The following is a 21,844-nucleotide window of genomic DNA, read 5'->3' as shown; positions in this document are numbered from 1 at the left end:
CCCCTCCCCCAGGTGAGACCACGACCACGGTGGCCCCGCAGGTGCCCGGGGGCGTGAGTGACGGGCGGTGGCACGCGGTGCAGGTGCAGTATTACAACAAGGTAGGCCGGCCCACGCCACTTCCCGCCGGCCCAGCAGCTCGTCCGCCCGAGACGTGGATGCTCTGAAATTGTAAAAAAATGTGCTGGTTGAGACCTTCCTTAGGAAGCGAGCCTGGGTTGAGGGTCTGTGTGACCGCACCAAGCCCGGGGCCGGGCCAGATCCCCCCAAGGGAGCTCCGGGCGGGCGGGGGGACGCGGGGAGCAGCGGTCACCCCACACCGGGGAAGGGCTTAGAAAGGCTTCATCCACTGCCGTCCTCGGCCGGGCCGTTCCCGAGGTGAGAGTGCTCCGTTCAGACCCGGCACCGATGCCCCGTTGGCCGGTGGGTCTCGGAGGAGATGCTGGAAGGGGCGGCATTTCTGGTTTCGTTTCATTTCGCTGGTTCCTGGCTGCTAAGGAAACGCGTTGTTGGTTTTCGCATCGAAATGCGCAGCTGGTCTCTGTGGCCGTGGCTCTGCCCGCCGGTGCCCTCCCTGCCGGCGGACGCAGGCGCCTCCCTCCCCTGGGTCTGCGCTGGCCTGTCCCCACCCGGGCGCTCCCGGCTGGGTGAGCCTGGCTGGCGGCGCGGGGCCTCCCTCTGAGAACAGATGTGGACGGGAGGGGGTGCGGGGGGGGGGTGTTTGTTCCTTCGCGGCCACTGCTTTCAGGCGTGTGACACGCCAGTGACTCCCCGCCCCCCACGGGCCTGAGGTCCTCGCTGTCCTCGCCCCAGCCTGTCACCCTGACCCTCTGTCTCTGGGGCTGCCCTTCACACGGTCCTGCTGGGGTCACTTCCCAGGCACCCCCACGGTGACCAGTGTTCGCCCCTTGTCCCCAGCCCGTGGGCAGGAGCTGCCCCATCACCGCACAGGGCGGGGCCGGGCCGGTTCTGACCCGCATGTGGACCGTGGGCCTTACTCCCACGGGGGTGGAGAAGTTGGGGGGGTGGTGATGTCTGAAGTGACTCGGGGTGGAATCTGAGAACGAAGGGGAGGCGGTTCCCGGCGCCTGGGAGGGGCCTGGCTCCCGCAGCCCCGTGGGCCCCTGCCCGTCCTGCGGTCTGGGGTGGCGGGGGTGGCCTTGGCCGTGCGGGGTGGCGTGCGGAGGGATGTGTGAGCGAGGAGGGGATGTGCGTGGGGCGCAGTGGCTGAGCCGCTGGAACAGCAGGCCTCGCAGACGGAGACGTCCGTGCGTGACTCCCGTCTGGGCTGGCGTCTCCGCCTGGCAGTTTGGGACGATTCTTGGCCCACGTGAGGGGCTCCCACCTGCTGCTCACGGGGAAGCACCTGTGCACGGAGCCCCCACCCCCGTCTGCCTCTGGGGGCCCCTGGGTGGAGGCAGTTGGGTTTTCTGGCCCAAACACGTCCGGGTTTTGGTCGCGACACTGCGCACGCCCTCGAGTAGAAAGGGGGTGCTCACTGCTCCAGGGCCGGCCGTCGCCACCTCACGAGAATGCTCCCCCCCACCTCCGTGTGGCCTGTGCTCGCCTCTGGGCCCCCCAGCCTCCGGCCCCTCCCGTTGTTGGCAGGAGCTGGGCACCCGGATCAGCGGTCCCGAGGTGTGTGCTTCTGGGGGTGGGGGGAGGGAGGGCCCCCCCCACATGCCCAGCAGGGGGCAGCCTGTGGGGATGGGCCGGGGGACCCTCGGGCCCTTGCTCCGTGTCAGGGAGGCAGGAGGCACGTGGCCGCGTTCGCCCTCCTGCCGTGGGGAGCCCGGCTCCCAGGGCGGCTGCGGCTTTGGCTACAGGGAGCCTGCGTGGCACGTTCCGGAAGCCGCTGCGATGGCTGGAGCAGCAGCGTCACAGCTGAGCAGGGACAGCAGCCCTGGCTGGGTCGCCTCGCCGAGGTCCTCACCATCGCCCGTCACTCTGCGCCCTGGCACTCGCAGCGACCCCCCCGGAGCGCCAGGAGCCCCGGAAAGGAACGTCCGGAGGAAGGAGGGGCCCCGCCCGCGAGGACAGGCAGGTGGCGGCTTCCTGATCCTGCCAGCGCCCCCTCCGTCCCGCCTGTCAGCACGGAGCTCAGCCCTCCCCGGAGCCCAGCCGCTTCCTCTCGCCCGAGGCTGCTGCACGAGGAAACCGAGCCATTTGCCCGTGTCCTCGGCCTCTGGGAGGATTTGGGATCATCCCCACGTCAAAGGTGCACGTTTTTTCGAGGCTTTTGTGAAAGACGGATGAGCTCCCCCACCAGCTTGCACGAGTGTGAATGCCGGTGGGTTCCGTCGGGGATTTGGGGAGATTACTTACGCCTGGAACTTGGGTGTGGCCGTAACCAGGGCTCTTTTAAGTGATTGTCCTGTGGCACCACCTCGCCGGTCCCTCCCCTCCCCCACACACAGGTACAGGGACGTCTGGGTGGCACTGTTCTGTTTGTCATAGAGGCCCCCCACCCAGAGCCTGGCCCGTGGCCAGTGTCTAGAAAGGCAGGAAGTGGCTACTAGAGAGAGACAGGATTGTACTTTTTCCCAAAACGGTGAGAATGGAGGCATTTGCTATTGTCTTTTTTGGAGGAAGAGACATCGATGTGCTGTTTCACTCATTTATGCATCGTTGGTTGCTTCTTGTATGTGTCCTGACTGGGGATGGAACCTGCAGCCTTGGCATGTGGGGACGGCACTCAAACCAACTGAGCTCCCAGCCAGGGTCTGTCATTGTTAGCTATACTAGTAAAGGGGTAATATGCTAATTAGACTGGGAGACCTTCCCGGAGACCTTCCGGACGTCCTTCTGGACAAAGCCATGGTGGCGGGGCCGAGGTAGAGGTGGTTAGGGGTGATTAGGCCAGGAGGGGAGGACAGTTGCGGGGTGAGCAGGCCGGCATGGGGAGCAGTTGGGGGCGAGCAGGCCGGCAGGCAGAGTGGTTAGGGGCAATCAGGCAGGCAGACAGGTGAGCGGTTAGGAGCCAGCAGTCCCAGATTGAGAGAGGGATCAGGCCTAAACCGACAGTCAGACATCCCTCAAGGGGTCCCAGATTGGAGAGGGTGCAGGCCAGGCTGAGGGACATGAATTTTGCGTGCATGAATTTTGCGCACCAGGCCACTAGTTTTTTTAAATAAAAGTGGGTGCATGGTTCTCTCATAGAATCCAACTTACAGAAACCAATTCAGAATTCTGTAGCAGAGCACAGGGTCGTCCTTGAGGTGGAATGTCATGCAGCCATGACTGCTCTGCGTGCCCAGGCTGAGAGATGTCTGAGGATGTTGTCGATAGATAAAAGAGCATATTACCGCCTGGCTGGTGTTGCTCAGTGGTGGAACCAACGTTCAGCCTTTGAACCAGGAGGTCACGGTTCGATTCCTGGTCAGGGCACATGCCCAGGTTGTGGACGCAATCCCCAGTAAGGGTCATGCATGAGGCAGCTGATCAATGATTCTCTCTCATCATTAATATTTCTCCCTCTCTCAATACAGTTATTTCTTTTCTCAATCATCACGATTTAAACCACCTCCTAACCCCTCCAGGTCACTGCCTCACTCAGCTACCACCCTCACTTGCCCTCAGCCCCCACTAGCTACCCCCACCACCCTTGTCATGCAGCCCCAGGTTTGTAAGCTGCTCCCTCGTTTGTCCTGACTCTGCCGACTGACTCCAATGGTGTGGCAAAGAGAAGACCTAACGGAGATTTGACTGAAGCATTTAATTACTCAGAAAAGAAGGAAGTTTGTTTAGAATTTTAAAAAATGAAATACAAAATAGCAAAAGATGTGGGATGCAGTTAAAGCAGTGCTGAGAGGTAAATTCGTAGCACCGAAATACTTACGTGAGAAAAGAGGAAAAGTCTCAAGTCAATAATCTAAGCTCCCACCTCAAGAACTTGGAAAAAGAACAGCAAAATAAGCCCAGAGCACGTAGGGGGAAAGGAACAATAAAGATGACAGCAGAAACCAGTGACGCTGAAAACAGAACAACAGTAGAGAAAAACCAACGAAACAAAGAGCTTTGGAAAGATAGAAAACATTGATAGTTATTCTAGCAAGACTGACAAGGAAAGAGAGAAGACATGGATTATTAACATCAAGAATAAGTCCCCAATTCCTCAAAAAACACAAACTACCACAGCTCACCCAGCACGAAAAGTAATTTGAATGACCAAGTTACTCCTCGGGAAACGGAATTTGTAATTTAAAAACTCCCGCAAACGAACTCTCCAGGCCCAGGTGGTCTCGCTGGGGCATCAGTGCCAAGAGTTACATCAGTTGTGCACGGCCTGTTCCAGAAAGGAGAAGAGCAGGGAGTTCCTCCCGCTCACTTTGCGAGGTGAGTTGTGCTCTGATACCCAGAGCAGATGAAGACAGTACCAATGGGAAAACCACGGTCCACGCCCCCCGTGAGTACAGACACAGCCCCTGCCCCACGGAAACCTGTACCCGAATGCCCACAGCAGCTCTTCGCCGCTAACGGGAGGGAAGCAGGCGTGGCTGCGTGGGCGGCGGTGGGGTCCCCGTGGTGTTGGAAATGTCCCTCACCCTGATCATCAGCGGCCACACCTGGGCTGTGTTGTGCCCCCTCCTGCGGGGTGGCTCGCACCGGGGGACCCGGGGGAAAGGTGTCAGGTCTCCGTGGTGCGTTTACTCGAATATGCATCCAAGATGACCTCACAGTAAGAAGCTTCGGCCGGTGACGGCGATGCACGTATGTGCTGGCACACGCCTGCGGTTTTTTCCTGAAGGGCGCCCTCCCCCTAGAAAAGCAAGTCCATGAGCAGCACGCGTCGGATAGCTTTGCTGGGTCACAGACCGCCCCCCAGCGTGTTGTGGGAGAACATCAGGCGTTTACTCTTCCTCGTGGTTCTGAGACGGGGGCGCTATTGAGGCTGTTCTTGTAACGGGTCTCCCCCGGGCAGAGGCCTCTGGGAATCGGGTCGGGGAGAAGGGAGGCGGCTTCTGTGTCCGTCTTATCCCTGTCTGCGCAGGTCCGCACAGCCCCCTGTGAGGGCCCACAGGAGGCCGCTGGGGGTGGGATTAGGAACCAGTTTCAATTTCTCCTTTTATTTATTATTATTTTTTTTTTTAAATATATTTTATTGATTTTCCACAGAGAGGAAGGGAGAGAGATAGAGAGAGTTAGAAACATCGATGAGAGAGAAACATCGATCAGCTGCCTCCTGCACATCTCCTACTGGGGATGTGCCCGCAACCCAGGTACATGCCCTTGACCGGAATCGAACCTGGGACCTTTCAGTCCGCAGGCCGACGCTCTATCCACTGAGCCAAACCGGTTTCGGCTTATTATTTTTATTAGCATCCTCAGTGGAGCATATTTCTCCCATTGGTTTTAGAGAGAGTAGAAGGGAGAGTGAAGGGAAGAGAAGAGAGAGAGAAACATTGATGTGAGAGACACATCCATTGGTTGCCTCGTCCATGAGCCCCCACGGGGGCGGGGAACCCGGAGCCCAGGTATGTGCCCTTGGCCAGAGTCGAACCCGAGACGCTTCGGGTTGAGGGCGGGTGCTCTAGCCACTGAGCTGCCGGCCAGGGCTGATTTCTTCTTTCAAACTTTCTGTTGGAAAAGCCATCTGACTTAAGGGACGTCCACGGAAGGGAGGCTGAGGTTTCTGGAAGTGTCGTGAGCCTTTGCGAAGCACATGAAGCCTTTATCGCGGGCCAGGCGGGCACCTGGTCCCCCTCGGCACCGGTCTCCCTGGCTTCGCTCCTCCCACAGGCCCTGCGTGTCAGAGGACCATGTGGGGGTGTCCTTCCCGTGAGCCCCGGCCCAGCCGGCCCCCGTGGGGACAGTCGGCCCTTCTGTCGCTCTCTGGCCGCGTGTCCTGCTTAGGCGGCCACTTCAGGGGGAATGGCCTTGGCCATGTGATCCCTGGACAGGTGATGAATGTCAAGTATCAACGCCGCCGTAACAGGTGGATTCCCTTGCCCTGGGGGCCAGAGGGGGACGCCTCCTCCCCGGAAACAGCCTCCGTGGGGTCCAGGCCAGCCCGGGGAGAGGGGGCCCAGCCGGCCTGGGAGCCGGGGCAGGTCGCCTGCTTCCTCTCCGAAGCGCCTGGCGGGCGGGGAGCCACCTGCTGTGGAAACAGTTCCCAGCGGCAGCGCAGCCCGCCCAGCCCGTGTCCAGCCCGTCATGGAAAGTCCCGCAGGCCAGGCCGCCCTGACGTCCCCTCCTCCCCCGCTGTCTCGCACCCCCACCCGTCCCAGCCCCCCCTCACCTCCCTCCGAGGCCTGGAAATGAGCTGCAGCCCCCACGTCCCCCTTCCCTCCGTCTCCTGTGCGTTCTGCCAGCCGGCTCAACATGCCCCCTTCTCACTCCCCTCCCAGCCCGGCACCCTCATGGCCTGCAGGCGGGGAGCGGGGAGAGGGGAGGCTGGTCAGAGGAGGTCACGGCCAGGGCAGGCCTGGAGTCTGGGGGGTCCCGGGGTCTCTGCTGCTGTGCACACTCTGGGCACAGAGAGGGGCTTGTGAGGGTCCCAGCGGGAGCAGGCTGGGCTTTGCAACAGTGTGTGTGCATGGGTGAGGGCTGGTGTGTGTGCATGTGTGCGAGCTGGTGTGTGTGCATGTGTGCACGTGAGTGAGGGCTGGTGTGTGTGCATGTGTGCGTGTGAGTGAGAGCTGGTGTGTGTGCATGTGTGCACGTGAGTGAGGGCTGGTGTGTGTGCATGTGTGCGCGTGAGTGAGGGCTGGTGTGTGTGCATGTGTGCACGTGAGTGAGGGCTGGTGTGTGTGCATCTGTGCGCGTGAGGGCTGGTGTGTGTGCATGTGTGCGCGTGAGTGAGGGCTGGTGTGTGTGCATGTGTGCACGTGAGTGAGGGCTGGTGAGTGTGTGTGCATGTGTGAGTGTGACCTGGTGAGTGTGTGTGCATGTGTGCACGTGGGTGAGTGTGGGAACAGATGCCCTGTGACCTGAAATCCTCGTGGCCTGGAGGGACATTGTCACTGCACAAAGCCGTCTGTCCTTTCTCCCCGGGGACGGTGTGGGCTCAGCGGGGCCATCTCGGGGGCCCAGGAGCCCCTCCTGGCGGGGATGGCAGCAGTCAGATCTGTGGGTCCCACTGTGGAGGGAATGAGCTCCTGTGGGTGCCCGAGGCCCCCCCATTTTATGCCGAGCAGCAGCGACCCCTCTGAGGAGACCAGGTTGCCAGGTCCTCCCCAGGATGGGGGTCCAGTGTCTTAAAGAAAAACTGTCAGGAAAGGTCTGGGGCTTTTGGTCCTTAACGTTAAACTTAAGTAAATACTTTTCCAACTTAATTTTGGGGAACTCTGAGCTTTTGCCCACAAATTGATTGACTAAAGAGGCAAAACTTTTTAAAAAATATGTTTTTATTGATTTCAAAGAGGCAGGGAGCGGGAGAGAGATGGAAACATCGATGAGATAGAAACATTGATCAGCTGCCTCCTGGGGTCCAAGCCCACAGCCCCCCCCCGCCCCCAACCCCCGTCCCAGCCGAGCCCCCATGGGGACACTCAGCCACTCAGCCACGCCGGCTGCAAAGGCAAGACTTTCTAATGCTGCAGAAAAGGCCCCGGCCCGACTGCAGGCGCGGGGGAGGCGGGGGAGGCGGGGGAGGCGGGCCTCGCTGCAGAGCCTCCAGCCTGGCTGCTGGTGACAGCCCCTGATGAGAGACAGCGGGGCCTGGGGACACCCATTGTCCTTGTGGAGCCACCAAATCCAGTCTGCAGCCGTTGGGCGTTTCCCGGCCTTGGGGAGCCGGCCAGTCAGCGAGGTCTTACGCGTGGCAGGGGTGGGGAGCAGATGAAATGGACATGCGTGGGGTCTGCTCGTGTGACCTCGCGTTGCCGAGCTGCCCGGGGCCCTGGCATTCAGTGTGAGCGAGCAGGTGAGGTCCCTGCAAAAGGCACTAGGAGGGCGGGGGGCGGACAAGCAGAGATGAGAAAAATCCTTGACAAGAAGGGGTGAGGCGTTGGCAAGGGTGGGAGTGTCCGGGTAAGTCTGCCTGTCCCGCAACCTGTCTTCCTGCATTCCTGCTCCCCTTCCCTGCGGTGCCGGGGGCTGGGGGGCTCGTCCGGTCCTGGCGGGGCTCGGCCTGCCTGAGGAGTCACACCTGTGTGGTGCAGGTGGGGAAGTTGGGGCGCAGGGAGTGGTCTCCCCACATCAGGCTCTGTCACCTGCCTGCAGGTGTGGGAGCCCCTCCCAGGCCGCCCTGGGCCTCCAGGAGCCGTTTGAGTTCCTGCAAAGGCCTGTCGGAAGCTTCTTAGGGAATTTGGTTTGGATCCTGGAAGTGTGTGTGTGTGTGTGTGTGTGTGTGTGTTCGTGTCCACCAATGAGCCTCAGAGAAACGCCGGCTTGCCTCTGAGGGTGCCATCAGCTCTGTGCCGGGACCAGCAGGCTCTTGCCCACGTGTCTCGGGGCGGCTGTCGCCCGTGGGCTGGTTGGGCACGCCCAGGCGCCAGGCCCGATCGCGCCGTGAGAGGCGCCCACACAGTGCACCCTGGGACCTGCGCAGGCTGCACTGTGACTGTGTGACATGCCTGCAGCCCAGCCATCTGTGGATTATTTGATATGAAGTCCTTTCACCGTTTCTGACACGGAGCACGGATCCAGTTGTGTCCCCGGACTTGGCCTCCCGGTGTCTGGTTTCAGCGCCCAGGCCTCCCCGCTGCCCCCAGCGTTTGAAACCGAGCCCCCCGCGTCCCCAGGAGGGCCCAGCGGTAACGGCAAAAGGCTGGGGAATGTGAGCGCTCAGGACCAGGCTTTGTGCACAGAAGTCCCGCCGCCCTAGAGGGTGTGAATGCGGCCCCTCAGGGGCGGCCTGCAGAGGGGGAAGAGGAGCACACCCTCCCCCCAGGCAGTGACTGGCTTATCGGCTGGCTGGCCGAGATGCGAAATGAGATTTGCAAGCGGGTTGCCCCTGAAGTCGTGGCAGCCCTGCAGGCATTCGCTGAGCTGGTGGCGGGTGGGCCTGGCGGGTCTGCCTCGCAGGCCCCACCCACTGCCACCTGCTGGGCACGTGGGGGCTGCAGCCCACCATCTGGCTGCATTTCCCCTGCAGTTTTCGAATCTGTGCCTGCTCCACCCCAGGTGTCCCAGCCTGACTCCTGCAGGGGCGGGGTGGGGGAGGGTCCTCCGGCGTGTCCGCCGCCCCATGGAGACCCGCCACGCCCCAGGAGGGAAGGGGCAGGGCCGCCGCCGCGCCCGTCCTGTGCCCGGCACCCTTCGATGTGAGAACGGTGAAAATACTGCCGCACAGTCTTTTTCTGTCGTGCAAGTGGGTGGCAGACTTCACAGATTCATCTTAGAAATACAAGGAGCAGCATATTCGTCCTCCTCTTTATCCCCTCCCCGCCCAGCACCTCCCACCCTCCGCCAGCAAAGCCACGGCGCCACACCTCGTCCTCAGCGCTCCCCAGGCCACGCCAGCCACGCTCTCCTTCTCAGACCCGGGAGGTGGACACATGGCCGTCGGTGGGCGCTGTCACCCTGCCCGATCTCTTTCCATGAGATGGTCACCCTCCCCGCTCTGTGCAGGCCCAGCAGCACGGGGTGGGCTGTCCTTGTGTGACACAGTCCGGCGACCTGAGCCCAGGCCACACATACCTGCTGGCGTCTGCGGTTCTCCTCCCCGTGCCGGTCACTCGCTCAGGCAGTGCCGGGGAGCCCCCCCACCCCTGCACCTGATGGAGGACTCTCTCCCATGACTGCGTGTTACTGTGTCACCCGTGGCAGGAGGGCTCCATGCTGTGTCTCCTCCTCGTTTTACAGATGGAAATGGGGGCGGAGTCCCCACAGGTGACCCAGGTAGAGAGCGGCCAGGGGGGCCCCCGGAGTGGCCCAGAGGGACCGGGGAGGGATGGTAGATGCCCAGCCCCACAGCTTTCTCACCATGACATTCATGTGACATGCAATCAGGCGTTGAAGGTGAGCTATTGAGCGGCACTTGGTGCAGTGACAGCATGGAGCCATCGTCACCCTGACCCGAAACTCCCTACCCATCAGCGACCACGCCCAGGTCCCCAGCCCTGGAAGCCACTGGGCTGCGTTCTGTCCGTGGACGTGCCGGGTGGACGTTTCCTGTAAAGTGAATCACGTGCACAACACGTGACCGTTTGTGACAGGCTTTCCCTGGGCATAATGGTTTGGAGGGTTGCGCGCAGGGTAGCACGTCCCGCACCCCGTTCCTTTTTCCTGGCTGAGTAATGTTCCACCGAATGGACATACCACAGCCTGTGTGTCCACTTGCTCATCTGTTGGTGGACATGTGGGCTGTTTGAAAATTTAGCTACTGGGAACATCTGTGCACAGGTTTGTTTTTGTTTGTTTTTTAAATATTTATTTTTATTGATTTCAGAGAGGAAGGGAGCGGGAGAGAGAGATAGAAACATCAATGATATGAGAGAATCATGAATCGGCTGCCTCCTGCGTGCCGCCCACTGGGGATCAAGCCTGGAACCCAGGCCTGTGCCCTGACCTGGGATTGAACCCAGAACCCTTCAGTCCACTGGCGGATGCTCCATCCACTGAGCCACACCGGCAGGGCTGTGCACAGGTTTTTGTTTGCGTCTCTGTTGTCCGTCTTCTCGGGTCTGTACCGGGACTGGACTTGCTGGATCACGTGCTAACTGTGTACTTAACGCTGTGAGGGACCCGCCCGTGTGTCCTGACTCGGCTGCAGCGTCGTCTTCCTGTGACCCACCCCCGTCCTCCGCCCCCTTCGTGTCCTCTCGGTGGCAGGTGGCAGGTGTGTGCCCCCCGAGCTGCTGGCTCCGGAGCAGCAGGGGAGGGTGCGGCAGGCAGTGCCCGTGGAGCCGGGAGCAGGGAGCAGGCCCTCAGACGGACGTCACCGTGCGGCCTTCCCCCTGGTCCTCTCTCGCTTCATCTGAGAGGCTGGTTCTGCGGCCCACAGGCTGGCGCCTTAGCCCGAACGGCGATGCGTCTGGGAGGAGCCGGGAAGCGGTGCTGCCCCCCCCCCCCCCCACCCTGTGGTCAGAGGCGTGCGGGCTTGACCAGCGGTGCGGGACTCCGAAGTGCGTCCGGACGGCGGGCCGCCGCGGGTCCGCGAGGGCTGCTCCAGACACAGGTGGCTTGTGGTTTCCTTGGCCTCCGTCTTTCCCGGAGTCCGTCGCTCTGCGCCACGGATCGAGAGCAGTTTGCAGCCCGTGCAGCTTTGTAAACAGCAGCTTCGTGTCAAAACCTCCCGGGATAACTGCTGTTTACGTCCCTCCCTGGGGAGTCTCACACCCAGCCCAGAAATCTAAATTACAAGTTGCAGGGACAGGACGGGCCCGCGCGGCTGGGACGGCTCTTTCCCGCGATCGCACCTAACAATCAGGCGCCGTAATAGGCACTGTCCGCCGCCCCCAGCGCCTGCCCCCGGAGCGGGCACATTCCTTTTCTGCTCATCTAGCCGCCGCTGAGCCCAGGGTGAACTCTGTAAGGACACAGCTCCGCAGGCCGTGGGGTCTCCCAGCGGCGAAGGAAAACGGAAAAAGCTATCTGGGGGCTGGGCGGCCAGAGGGTGTGTAAACGCTTCCCGTGGATTTACCAAAGACGGTGCCCGGGGCACCCCTGCCAGCATGCCCCGCCGAGTCCCTGTAACACAGGAAGGACAGGGGTTTGAGTATTAAATCGTGTCTGGTAGAGAACCTCAGGTACAGCGATGGGCCCTGTCCCGGTCGATGGCGGCCCCAGTGGGGCAGGAGGTGCAGCAGAGCACCACCTCCAGGGAGTCCTCCAGGACTGCTCCAGGGAGGGAGGCCGCCTGGCTGAGCGCCTGTGACCAGCAGCTCCAGGTCCTCCCCCAGCCCAGTGGCCTCAGACCAGTAGTCGCTCCTTTCTGTTGGAGTGAACTGTAATTCCGTCCCTCCTCAAGGGTGTTGAGGGCGATTTATTTACATTCCCTGTTTTCCAACCACCTATTTCCAATCCTATATAATAAAACCCTAACATGCAAACTGACCAAACAGCGAATGACCAGCGGAACGACCGGTCGCTATGACGTGCACTGACCACCAGGGGGCAGACGCTCAACACAGGAGCTGCCCCCCCCCCCCCCCCCCCGGTGGTCAGTGCACTCCCACAGGAGCAGCGCCACTCAGCCAGAAGCCGGTTCTCATGGCTGGCAAGTGCAGCGGTGTTGGCAGGAGCCTCTCCCACCCCCTCTGCAGGCAGGCGGTAAGGAGCGAGGGGTCCTGGACTGTGAGAGCCCCGGACTGCGAGAGGGATGTCTGGCTGCTGGCTTAGGCGCACATCCCCCGAGGGGTCCCGGACTGCGAGAGGGCGCAGGCGAGGCTGAGGGACACCCTCCTTCCCTTCTCGTGCATGAATTTCGTGCACTGGGCCTCTAGTATTAACATAAAACAGCATGAGGTTGCATCATGCTGTCCACTCAGACAGCCCAGAGCTGCCGCACGGAGGTGCGGAGCCTGTGGTTTGGGTGATGGGGAGGACCTCGCGCCGGGCTCTGCGGGGACGGGAGGAAATGTCCCCTCTGTGGCGGGGAAGGGGCCGTTGCGTGTTGTGGCCGGCGAGGCCTGTGGCGCGTCACATGTGCCACCGGGTGGGGCTTCAGGCTGCCCACAGGTGGTTCGGATCCGAGGGAGGTGGACTTGCCCGGCCGGCCCGGCCTGCCCTCTGCCTGCAGCTGTGTTCGGGGACTCTGAGACCGTCTGGGCATGGCTGGTGCGCTTGGTGTCTGTGAGGGGCGGCCGGGACGGGGAGGGCTGCCCAGGGACAGGGCGGAACACACGGCGCCTCCTCCAGGAGGGAGCTGCTGCTGCAGGACTGAGCAGGTGTCACGCTCAGTTGCTGATTCCAGAGGAATTCTTATAGCGAACCGGGGCGGCGGGGGGGGGGGTGAGGGGGGGGTGCGCTGGACGGCCTGGCACGGGTGGGGGGGGGAGTTCAGGGGGAAGCTGGGGCTCGATCTCGGGCACAAAGGGGTCAGCCTCAGGTCAGCAAAGGGAGCGGGAGGTCACTCCAGGGGGAAGAGAGGCCTGGCCCGGGCGTGTCCACAGCACCGTGCCCCCGGGGAAGCGTGGCGCATCCGTGGGCCGGGCAGTGGCGTCTTGGTGCCGCGACTCCAGGAGCATGGAGAGGGGGCCTGGTCAGGTGCATGGCCGGGGCAGCCCACTGGGACTCAGGCAGAGCGGACGTGCAGAAGGAGGGAGCCCAGGGCTCAGGGTGGCTGCTGTACGAATACCACCAACGGGGCTGAAACACACAGTCGCTGTCTCACTGTTCGGGTGTCGATGAGTCGGGGTCTGGGTGTCGGCAGGGCCAGCTCCCTCTGCGGCCTCTAGGAGGCTCCCTCCGGCCTCTTCCAGCTCCCCGGGTCCTGCATCCTCCAGGGGTCCCCGCATCTCCCGCGGGTCCCGCATCCCCCAGTGGTCCCCGCATCTCCTGGGGGTCCCGGCATTACTTGTCTCATCTCATTGTCACATGACCTTCTCCCACGTGTCTCAGCTCTGTGGTTGTCTTCTTAAAAGGACTCTGGTTCCCCATACTGCAGTGTGGCCTCATCTTTTTATAAAATATGTGTGTTATTGATTCAGAAGAGAGAGAGAGAGAGAGAATCATGGATCGGCTGCCTCCTGTACAGCCCACACTGGGGATCGAACCCACAGCCTGGGCCTGTGCCCTGACCAGGAATTGAACCATGACCTTCTGGTTATAGGTCGACGCTCAACCACTGAGCCCCGCTGGGCGGGCAGTGTGGCCTCATCTTAACCACATCTGTAAGACCCCGAATTCGAAATGAGGCCACACTCTGAGGTTCCGGGAGGACATACATTTGGGGGTACACTAATTTAAAACAAGGCTGGGGGCTCCTTGGCCCCCTGTCCACATGCACCCATGTGCCCACCCTTCTGTGGGTGGGGGCACGTCCACTGAGGACACTGATGGGGCCCCCCTGACGCCCCTCTGCTTTCTCTTCCGACAGCCCAACATCGGCCGCCTGGGCCTGCCCCACGGGCCGTCCGGAGAGAAGGTGGCCGTGGTGACCGTGGACGACTGTGACACGGCCGTGGCCGTGCGCTTTGGCGGTGTCGTCGGGAACTACACCTGCGCAGCCCAGGGCACGCAGAGCGGCTCCAAGAAGTGAGTGTCCCCGGGGGAGAGGCCCAGGCAAGAGGCCCGCATCCACCCCCATGGCCGCTGCTCCAGAGTGTCGCCGGGCAGGACCCGCCACAGGGAACTCCAGGACCCCAATCGGGCTGCAGGCAGATGCCCTCCCCTTGGTGGGGGCACCTTCTAGAACTTTCTAGAATAAGCCCCTTTATTTATTTACTAGAGGCCCGGTGCACGAATTCATGCACTGGGGGAAGGGGGTCCCTCAGCCCAGCCTGTACCCTCTCCGATCCAGTACCACTGGCTCCTAACCGCTCACCTGCCTGCCTGCCTGATCGCCCCTAACCACTCTGCATGCCTGCCTGATGCCCCTAACTGCTCCCCTACCAGCCTGATCACCCCCAAACTGCTCTCCCCTGCCAGCCTGATTGCCTTGCTCTCCCCTGCAGGCCTGATCACCCCTAACCACTTCTGCTTCGGCCCCCGCCACTGTGGCTTTGTCCGGAAGATGTCCAGTCTAATTAGCGTATTACCCTTTTATTAGTATAGGTTTTTAAATCTTTTTTTGTTTAAAGTACGACATATGTTCCCTTTTTTCCCCATTGACCTCTTCTAGTCTGCCTCCACCCCTTGCCCCAGGCCTACACCACCCTATTGTCTGTGTCCGCGGTTTGTGCATAGATGCATACAAGTTCATTGGTTGATCTCTTTTCACTCACCCACCCTCCCTGCCTTCCCTCTGAGATTCAATAGTCTATCCCTTTATCATTTATTTTTATTATTACTTCTTTAAAAAATATTTTTATTGATTTCAAAGAGGAAGGGAGAGGGAGGGAGAGAGAGAGAGAAATATCAATGACAAGAGAATCATTGATCGGCTGCCTCCTGCATGCCCTCAACTGGGGATCAAGCCCACAACCTGGGCATGTGCCCAGACTGGGAATCGAACCCTGACCTCCTGGTTCATAGGTTGATGCTCAATCACTGAGCTATCCGGCCGGGCCACAGTCTGTCCCTTTAGATGCAATTGCCAGAGTCATGTCCAGACCGGCCCCAGGGGGTGATCGCGCTGCTGTGGGCGTGGGACAGTCACATGCCTGTTTCTCCTCCCCCACCCATCCCAGCTGGGAAGGAGGGGCGCCAAGCCCCTGGGACCGACCAGGAAGCCGTGCCTGGAGAGACCTGAGACCTGGCCAAGGCCGTGCGACTGCTCGGGCAGCACCGGGGTTCTGGTTGGCTGTGACCTTCCTTCAAGGCCGAGGCACGGGGAGCCCGGGCGCCACGCGGCACCGAAGTCGGACCCACCTGTGTCCCGACCCCTCCCAGGCCCCTGTTCAGTGATTGACATTCAAGATGACGCGTGTGGTGGCAGCAGAGGCCACGTGACAGCACAGCCGTGTCGGGCCCTGTGCCCCCCTCTCGCCTCCGCCTGACATCACCGAGCTTGTCTTTCCTCTGCAGGTCCCTGGACCTGACGGGCCCTCTGCTCCTGGGGGGCGTCCCCAACCTGCCCGAGGACTTCCCCGTGCGCAGCCGCCAGTTCGTGGGCTGCATGCGGAACCTGTCCATCGACGGCAGGAGCGTGGACATGGCCGGCTTCATCGCCAACAACGGCACCAGGGCAGGTAGGGCGCCACCTCCACGTCCTGGCAGTGACGTCCCTGGAGCCGAAGCCGGGCGTGTCCAGGAGGGAGCGGAGCCGGGCTTGGGGCGTGCTGCTCTCAGGGGCTGGGGTCCTGCACTGTGGGGGACAGGGACCCTGCTGGGCCAGCTGTCACCGGCCCCTGGGCACTCCATGTTCCCAGCCAACCCCGCCCGCCGGCAGGATGGCCTGCAGCCGGGTCTGCCCTGGGAAGTCTGAGGCCTGTCCCTGGGAAGGGGGTCCCCGCTGCCCACCTCCCCCGGCCGCACTCCTGGGGCCGGTCCTGGGATACGGCACGACCCGCGTCACGTCCCTCTCTGCTTCCAGGCTGCGCTGCTCAGAGGAACTTCTGTGAGGGGACCTGGTGTCAGAACGGGGGCACCTGTGTGAGCCGGTGGGACACGCACCTGTGCCGCTGCCCGCTCCGCTTCGGCGGGAAGAACTGCGAGCTCGGTGAGCCTGGCGCTGGGCCGCTCCCCGGGGCCGGCAGGCGCTGGGGGCATGTGGGTCCCGGGCGAGGGGCCTGGGGGGGAAGTGGGAGCAAGCCTAGCCCTGGGCGGGGTGAGAGGCTGAGGGGCTCATGGGAGCGTCTGGGACAGCGCAGTTCATGGCGCCTCATCTGAGCAGGGCCAGCGGGAGGTCCGAGTCTGAGGGTCAGGCAGGCGAGGAGGGCGGGGCGGGGGGACAATGCCCAGGCCCAGGCGCCCTGCCCCTCTCGCTGCCCCGAGGGGCCCTCCCGTGGCCACTTGCCCACTGGACCGTGTTGTGGGCATCCAGGCAGGGCCTGGGCCGCCCCGCCCACCCCTGCGTGGGGTACAAGCTGTGGGCTCTGCGGGTCTGAGCGATGCAGGGGTTCAGAAGCTGTAAATACAGCCATGAGAAGCTTCATCGCTCTTTAATCACGACGCTTCTCTAAACGGAAGGTAAACCAGTGGGATGGCTGAGGCCGATCAGTTCGGGCGTGTCCCTGGGTCGGCCGCCTCTGGGCTGCCCCGTGCTCATTGCTCTGAGACGTCCCGCCCGGGAGACGCCCGCTGGCCCCAGGCCCGCGGGACAGGAGGGCACCTGCCCTTCCCAGCACAGGGCCGGCCCCAGGCAAGTGCAGCCGGTCGGAGGGCACTGCCTCGCCGGGGAGTCATGGGCCCGGGTGCTGCACGGATCAGCTGTGGGGCTCTGCGTGACGGTTCTGGGGACAAGGGGTCCCCAGCACCCTCAGATCCTCAGAGCAGCCGGTGAACCAGAATAGGTGGGAGCGGAAGCAGCGTGTGAGGAGAGCAGAGCTCCTGCCGCCAACGCGGCTTGCCCGTCCAGCCCAGCACCCTGTATAGGCTGCAGCGTGCGGACGGAGGCCTGGGACGTGGGTCTGTGTCACACCGCAGTCCTCGTCTGGGACGGCTCACTGTCAGGGTCGGGGTCAGGGTCGGGGTCAGGGTCGGGGTCGGGGCCAGCTCCTTTGTGTCCCAGAGCACCCGGCACCTTCGAGGCCTGTTTTGGGCAGCAGGTGGGCCGGGCTCCTGGGCGCCTGTAGACAGGGTGGCCCAGCCCTGACCGGCCGGCATGTGCAGGAAGCTCGGGCCGCAGGGGGGAGGCGGGCGGGTGGACAGTGCCAGTGGCCGCCGTGCCCCCGGGTTCCTGTTATGGAGGCTGGAGTGCGGCCACGGCCACGCCAGGGAAAACAGCTGCCAGGGTGGGGTCACGAGAGCAGGAAACAGATGCCGGTGCTCACGAGGCTGTGTCCCAGCCGGGCCCCGGGCGCCCCCTGCTGCCGTCTCTCCTGAGCCGGGGGGATGATGGTGCCGCCCCACCCAGGGGATCAGGGCGAGACCTGGCACCGGCGCTGCCTGCCAGACACAGTCAGACCCCAGGGATGCAGTGGCTGGCTCAGCCTCGTACACCGTCTTTCCAGGTGTTAACAGCCGAGGGGCTGTTGTCACCCACCTGGGAGCCCTCAGCTGTCCAGTGGCCTTGCCAGATGTGGGCCCATTCCCGGGCCGTGTGCTGGGCTGGGAGCCCACACAGATAACTGCCAGGCGACGGGACGCTCCCTGCTGGCTCGCGCTGTCCCGCCAGGAGACCGTCCTGTGCGCAGCCCCCACTCCTGCTCCTGCTCCTGCCCCGGCGGATGTGGGAGGGGACTGGCAGGCCGGACTCTCAGAGCCCCCAGCACCCTGTCCTCGGAACCCGGGGATCCCGGGCCACCCCCTCTGCCTGCCGTCTCGCCTGAGAGCCTTGCCACACCCTGGCCATGGGGGGAACCAGGCCTCAGCCTGACTCCCCAGGAAGGTGGCCTGAGTCCCAGGTGGGCTTCTGCAGAGCCCACGGTGCCTGGATTCGGGGGCCGCTGCCGCGCCGATGGGAGTCTGAGACCAGCCTTTGCCTGAACATGAAAAGGCCGGTGTGCGCCCTCCCCGGGAGCCCGTCCCCGGCCCTGTCTGACCTCGGGGTCCCTGTCTGTCCGCAGTGATGCCGCACCCCCAGCGCTTCAGCGGGGAGAGTGTCGTGTCCTGGAGCGACCTCGACGTCACCATCTCGGTGCCCTGGTACCTGGGGCTCATGTTCCGGACCCGGACGGCGGACGGCGTGCTGATGGAGGCCACGGCGGGCGCGTCCTCCAGGCTCCACCTCCAGGTGAGGACGGTCCCACCTGGGCCCCGGGGCAGGTGTGCGGCCGATCGATGTAAGCAGGGCGCTCCGCAGAGCTGCACCCATGGGACCCCCTGCCCTCACGTTGGAGGCCAGTGTGGGCAGGGCCCCCAGTTCCTTAGGATGGAGCCCCCAGGGGCGTGGCCAGCCCCGTCTGGCCAGGGCTGGGGCTCAGAGCCCCGCCTCTCCCTCCGCGGTTCCCTCGCCCGGGCACTGTGCAGGCGCGTTTTCCGGGCACCACAGGCCCGGGCCGCTGATCTTCCCTGATGACCTTGTCATTCCATGAGCTCCCCCCCCCCCCCCCCCGGCAGCCCAGGAGCGAGCTCTGGGCCGAAGCCTGGCAAGCCCGGTGCTGCCCGGGGCGGCGCTCGCCCTGTGGCGGGCTCGCGGTGGAACACATGACGCTGTGCTCGGGCAGGTGATGACGGAGCCGCATGCGCTGGCAGCGGGGTCTCTAGGAAAAAAGTACGCGCTCGGCGGGAACAGGCTCCGGCTGCTGGAGTAATTATGTTCCAGGCGGCTCACCGGGGAGTATGGTTTCTGCCAGGGCCTGGGGCCCGCCCCTCCCCTCCCCGTGGGAGGCTGGGTGGCAGAGCGGCGGCCGTGGGGAGGGCCCTCCCGGCCCCAGTGGCCACCCAGACGGCCCCAGGGCGGTCCCCAGAGGCCGGTCCCCGGGCACTCCAGGAACCCCTGGCTCATGTCCACCTGCCGTGTGTGGACGGCAGGCCCCCGCAGGCCCCGTGAGCCCAGGGGCAGCAGTGTCGGGTTTGGGCCTCCCACAGGCTGGACGCGCGGCACCGTCAGTCATCGGGCAGCCCCAGCAATTGGGTAATGGCTTCCGGGCGCCGGAACCCGCCTGCATTGTCAGCAGGATAACCGGGCTGTTGGCGACAGGTGTGAGGTGCGAGCAGTCGCCGCAGGCCGACCCGCCCACCGGTGTCTCCTTTGTGTGCGGACGTGTCATTTCTATTGTTGCTCCGCGGGCTTCGGGTTTTGTTGGCAAAAACAGTGACGGGAGCCCGGCCGGTGTGGCTCTGTGGTTGCACGTCACCCCGTGAACCAGGAGTTCCCTGGGTCGATTCCGGTCAAGGGCACCTGCCCGGCTGTGGGCTGGACCCCCAGGAGGGGGCGTGCAGGAGGCAGCCCTCGGTGTTTCCCTCTCATCTGTGTTTCTGTCTCTGTCCCTCTCCCTTCCGCTCTCTCTAAGGCCAATAAAAACATTTTTAACAAAAACAGCGAGGAGAGAGCAAGGAAAACGAACGCGGTGGCTCCCACGTCTGTGGGACTAAAGGAAACAGCGTATGAAAAGGTGACAGCGATCGGTAGCTGGCTGTCCTGGAGACGGGAAACCGTGACGCGTTCTTGGTTGTGTTATCCTTCCGACCAGCTAAGTGCTTTCTGCTTCCGTCGCTACTTCTTGGATCCGATCAGATCCAATCCGATCCGATCAGGTCCGGGGCACCTAGGAGTGTGATTCTGAATCGGCAGCAGGCAGCGTTTTCCAGGGAGTCGCTTTGTTAACGTTCCCACATCCGCACAGGCAGCGAAGGGCCCTGCAGGACGCAGACCTTGGGAATGGCCTGGGCTTGCTCTGCCGCCCGCGTCAGTCAGCGTCGTGTGCGCGATGGCCGAGAGGAACGTGCCCAGCAGGTGCTCCCCCGACGCCGGGCAGGGACGCTGGCTCGCGGGCACTCGCACCTGCCAGGGCGTCCGTGGCGTTGTGGTGGGAGGCTGTCCTCTCAGGCACTGAGGGAGGAGAGTTAAAAACCTCCGATCTCGCCCGGCCGGCGTGGCTCAGTGCTTGAGCGTCAGCCTATGAACCAGGAGGTCACGGTTCGATTCCCTGTCAGGGCACAGGCCCGGGTTGCGGGCTTCATCCCCAGTGGGGGGCGTGCAGGAGGGAGACGGCTGATCGGTGATTCTCCTCATGGATGTTTCTATCTCTCTCTTCCTCTCCCTTCCTCTCTGAAATCAATTTTAAAAGTATATGTTTTTTAAACCTGCAGCCTTGATTATGAGTTCTGGCCGTTTTGCTCTGTAGATGTGGGGGCTGTGTCATCAGGTTGTGCAAGCTCAGAGCGGTTTCCCTGGAAAAGGGACTGGTGGCATTTTGAACGTCCTCCTCATCTCTAGGAATTCATTCTGCCTCGAAGTCGGCTTGGTCTCCCGCTGCCGGCGCGGCGCGGGGTTCCGCTCAGCGTCCGCACGATGCGTCTTCGCTGCCCCTTTCCCCCCAGCGCCCCGGCGCCCGTACGTTTCGCTGTGCGTCGTGTGAGGAGCGCGTCGGTGGCTTGAGGCTGGCTTTTCTTCTGTTTTGCGAGTTTATGGGATCCTCTTGACACAAGGTCACGACAGCGGCGGGTGTGTCTCTGCTCCACACGGGGACGTGGGCAGCGACAGATTGCGATTCTGCACCGGACGCTGCAGGGCTCACACGCCGGCGGAGACCGTTTCTATCGAAAAGAAAGCTAACCGTCCCTGACAGCCGTCACTGAGGAGTCATTTTTGGTTTTGTTTTTTTTACTCTATCCTTTTTTTTTTTTTTAAGGATGTGTTGATCTCAGAGAGGAAGGGAGAGGGAGAGGGAAAAACATCCATCAGCTGCCTCCTGCACGCCCCCCACTGGGGGGTCGAGCCCGCAACCCGGGCCTGTGCCCTGACGGGGGAATCGGACGGTGACCTCCTGGTTCAGGGGTCGATGCTCAACCACGGAGCCCGCGGCCGGGCTTTCTCTCTCTGTCTCACTCTGTTATATTTAAACGTGAGATCAGCGACAGTGTCATTTCCTGACCTTTCTCACGTGTGTTAAACGGTGCTTGGGTCTAATATCACCAAACGCAACGTTTACCTCCAAAGCGAAGAGGGCGCGGCCCCCGGAGCCCGTTCCTGGGGAGTCCCGCGGTCCCCTGACCTGTTCTCGCGCCTGCGTCTGGCGCTTCTGCTCTCTGGTTCCCCGAGGCTCTGGCTCCAGTTTCCTGCTTCCCCTGGTTTTCAAGCGCACGGTCTCGTCTCCTGGGGGACGGGGTTATTCCTGGTTGAGAGCTGGGCCTCGGGCTGAAGACGGGGAGGGAATCTGTCACTGGGACGGAGGAGGCGCGGTCGCCCGTCTGCTCTGGGAGGTTTTGTCCCCGGCCCCAGCGCCAAGGCAGCTGTGCTCAGTGGCCGCCGGGGAGGCCCGCACGGCGGTTGTCGGTCGCAGGGCGCCAGTCTGCGGGAGCGGCAGCCGGGGGCTCTGTGTTGGCCTTTTTCCTGGGTGTTCTCAGGAGGTTGCGCCAGTCACCCCGACCTTCACCCGGGCGACGTGACCTGGGCGTCCCCCTGGCTTCCTGGCTCCGTTTCCTTTAAGTGGGGATGGCTCAGGCCAGTCGCGGGGCTGATTTCTGTTGCCTGTGCGTGTCCTTGAACACGTGACCTGAGTCTTGTCTCAGAAAGGGTCACATTTGCACCCAAATGCAGAGCCCGCAGGCCCCGAACCGCTGTTTGCTCCCAGTGCCAAGTCCAGTGGGT

General features: G+C 62.7%; 1 protein-coding gene across 5 annotated transcripts in view; it reads left to right on the top strand.

Moving 5' to 3' along the window:
- CELSR1 (cadherin EGF LAG seven-pass G-type receptor 1) overlaps nucleotides 1–21,844 on the top strand; it is a 99,540-nt gene that overhangs the window by 54,311 nt on the left and 23,385 nt on the right. For all 5 annotated transcript variants that reach the window (XM_036301965.1, XM_036301964.1, XM_036301968.1 and 2 more), the window contains 5 exons: nucleotides 13–101; nucleotides 13,925–14,082; nucleotides 15,514–15,677; nucleotides 16,022–16,147; nucleotides 18,156–18,322. In XM_036301965.1, the coding sequence (XP_036157858.1) occupies nucleotides 13–101; nucleotides 13,925–14,082; nucleotides 15,514–15,677; nucleotides 16,022–16,147; nucleotides 18,156–18,322 (704 nt within the window). The remainder of the gene's footprint in view (nucleotides 1–12; nucleotides 102–13,924; nucleotides 14,083–15,513; nucleotides 15,678–16,021; nucleotides 16,148–18,155; nucleotides 18,323–21,844) is intronic.

This window comes from Myotis myotis, unplaced genomic scaffold (genome assembly GCF_014108235.1).
Source record: "Myotis myotis isolate mMyoMyo1 unplaced genomic scaffold, mMyoMyo1.p scaffold_m19_p_3, whole genome shotgun sequence".
Lineage (NCBI taxonomy): Eukaryota > Metazoa > Chordata > Mammalia > Chiroptera > Vespertilionidae > Myotis > Myotis myotis.
This window is presented reverse-complemented; position numbering and strand designations above follow the sequence as displayed.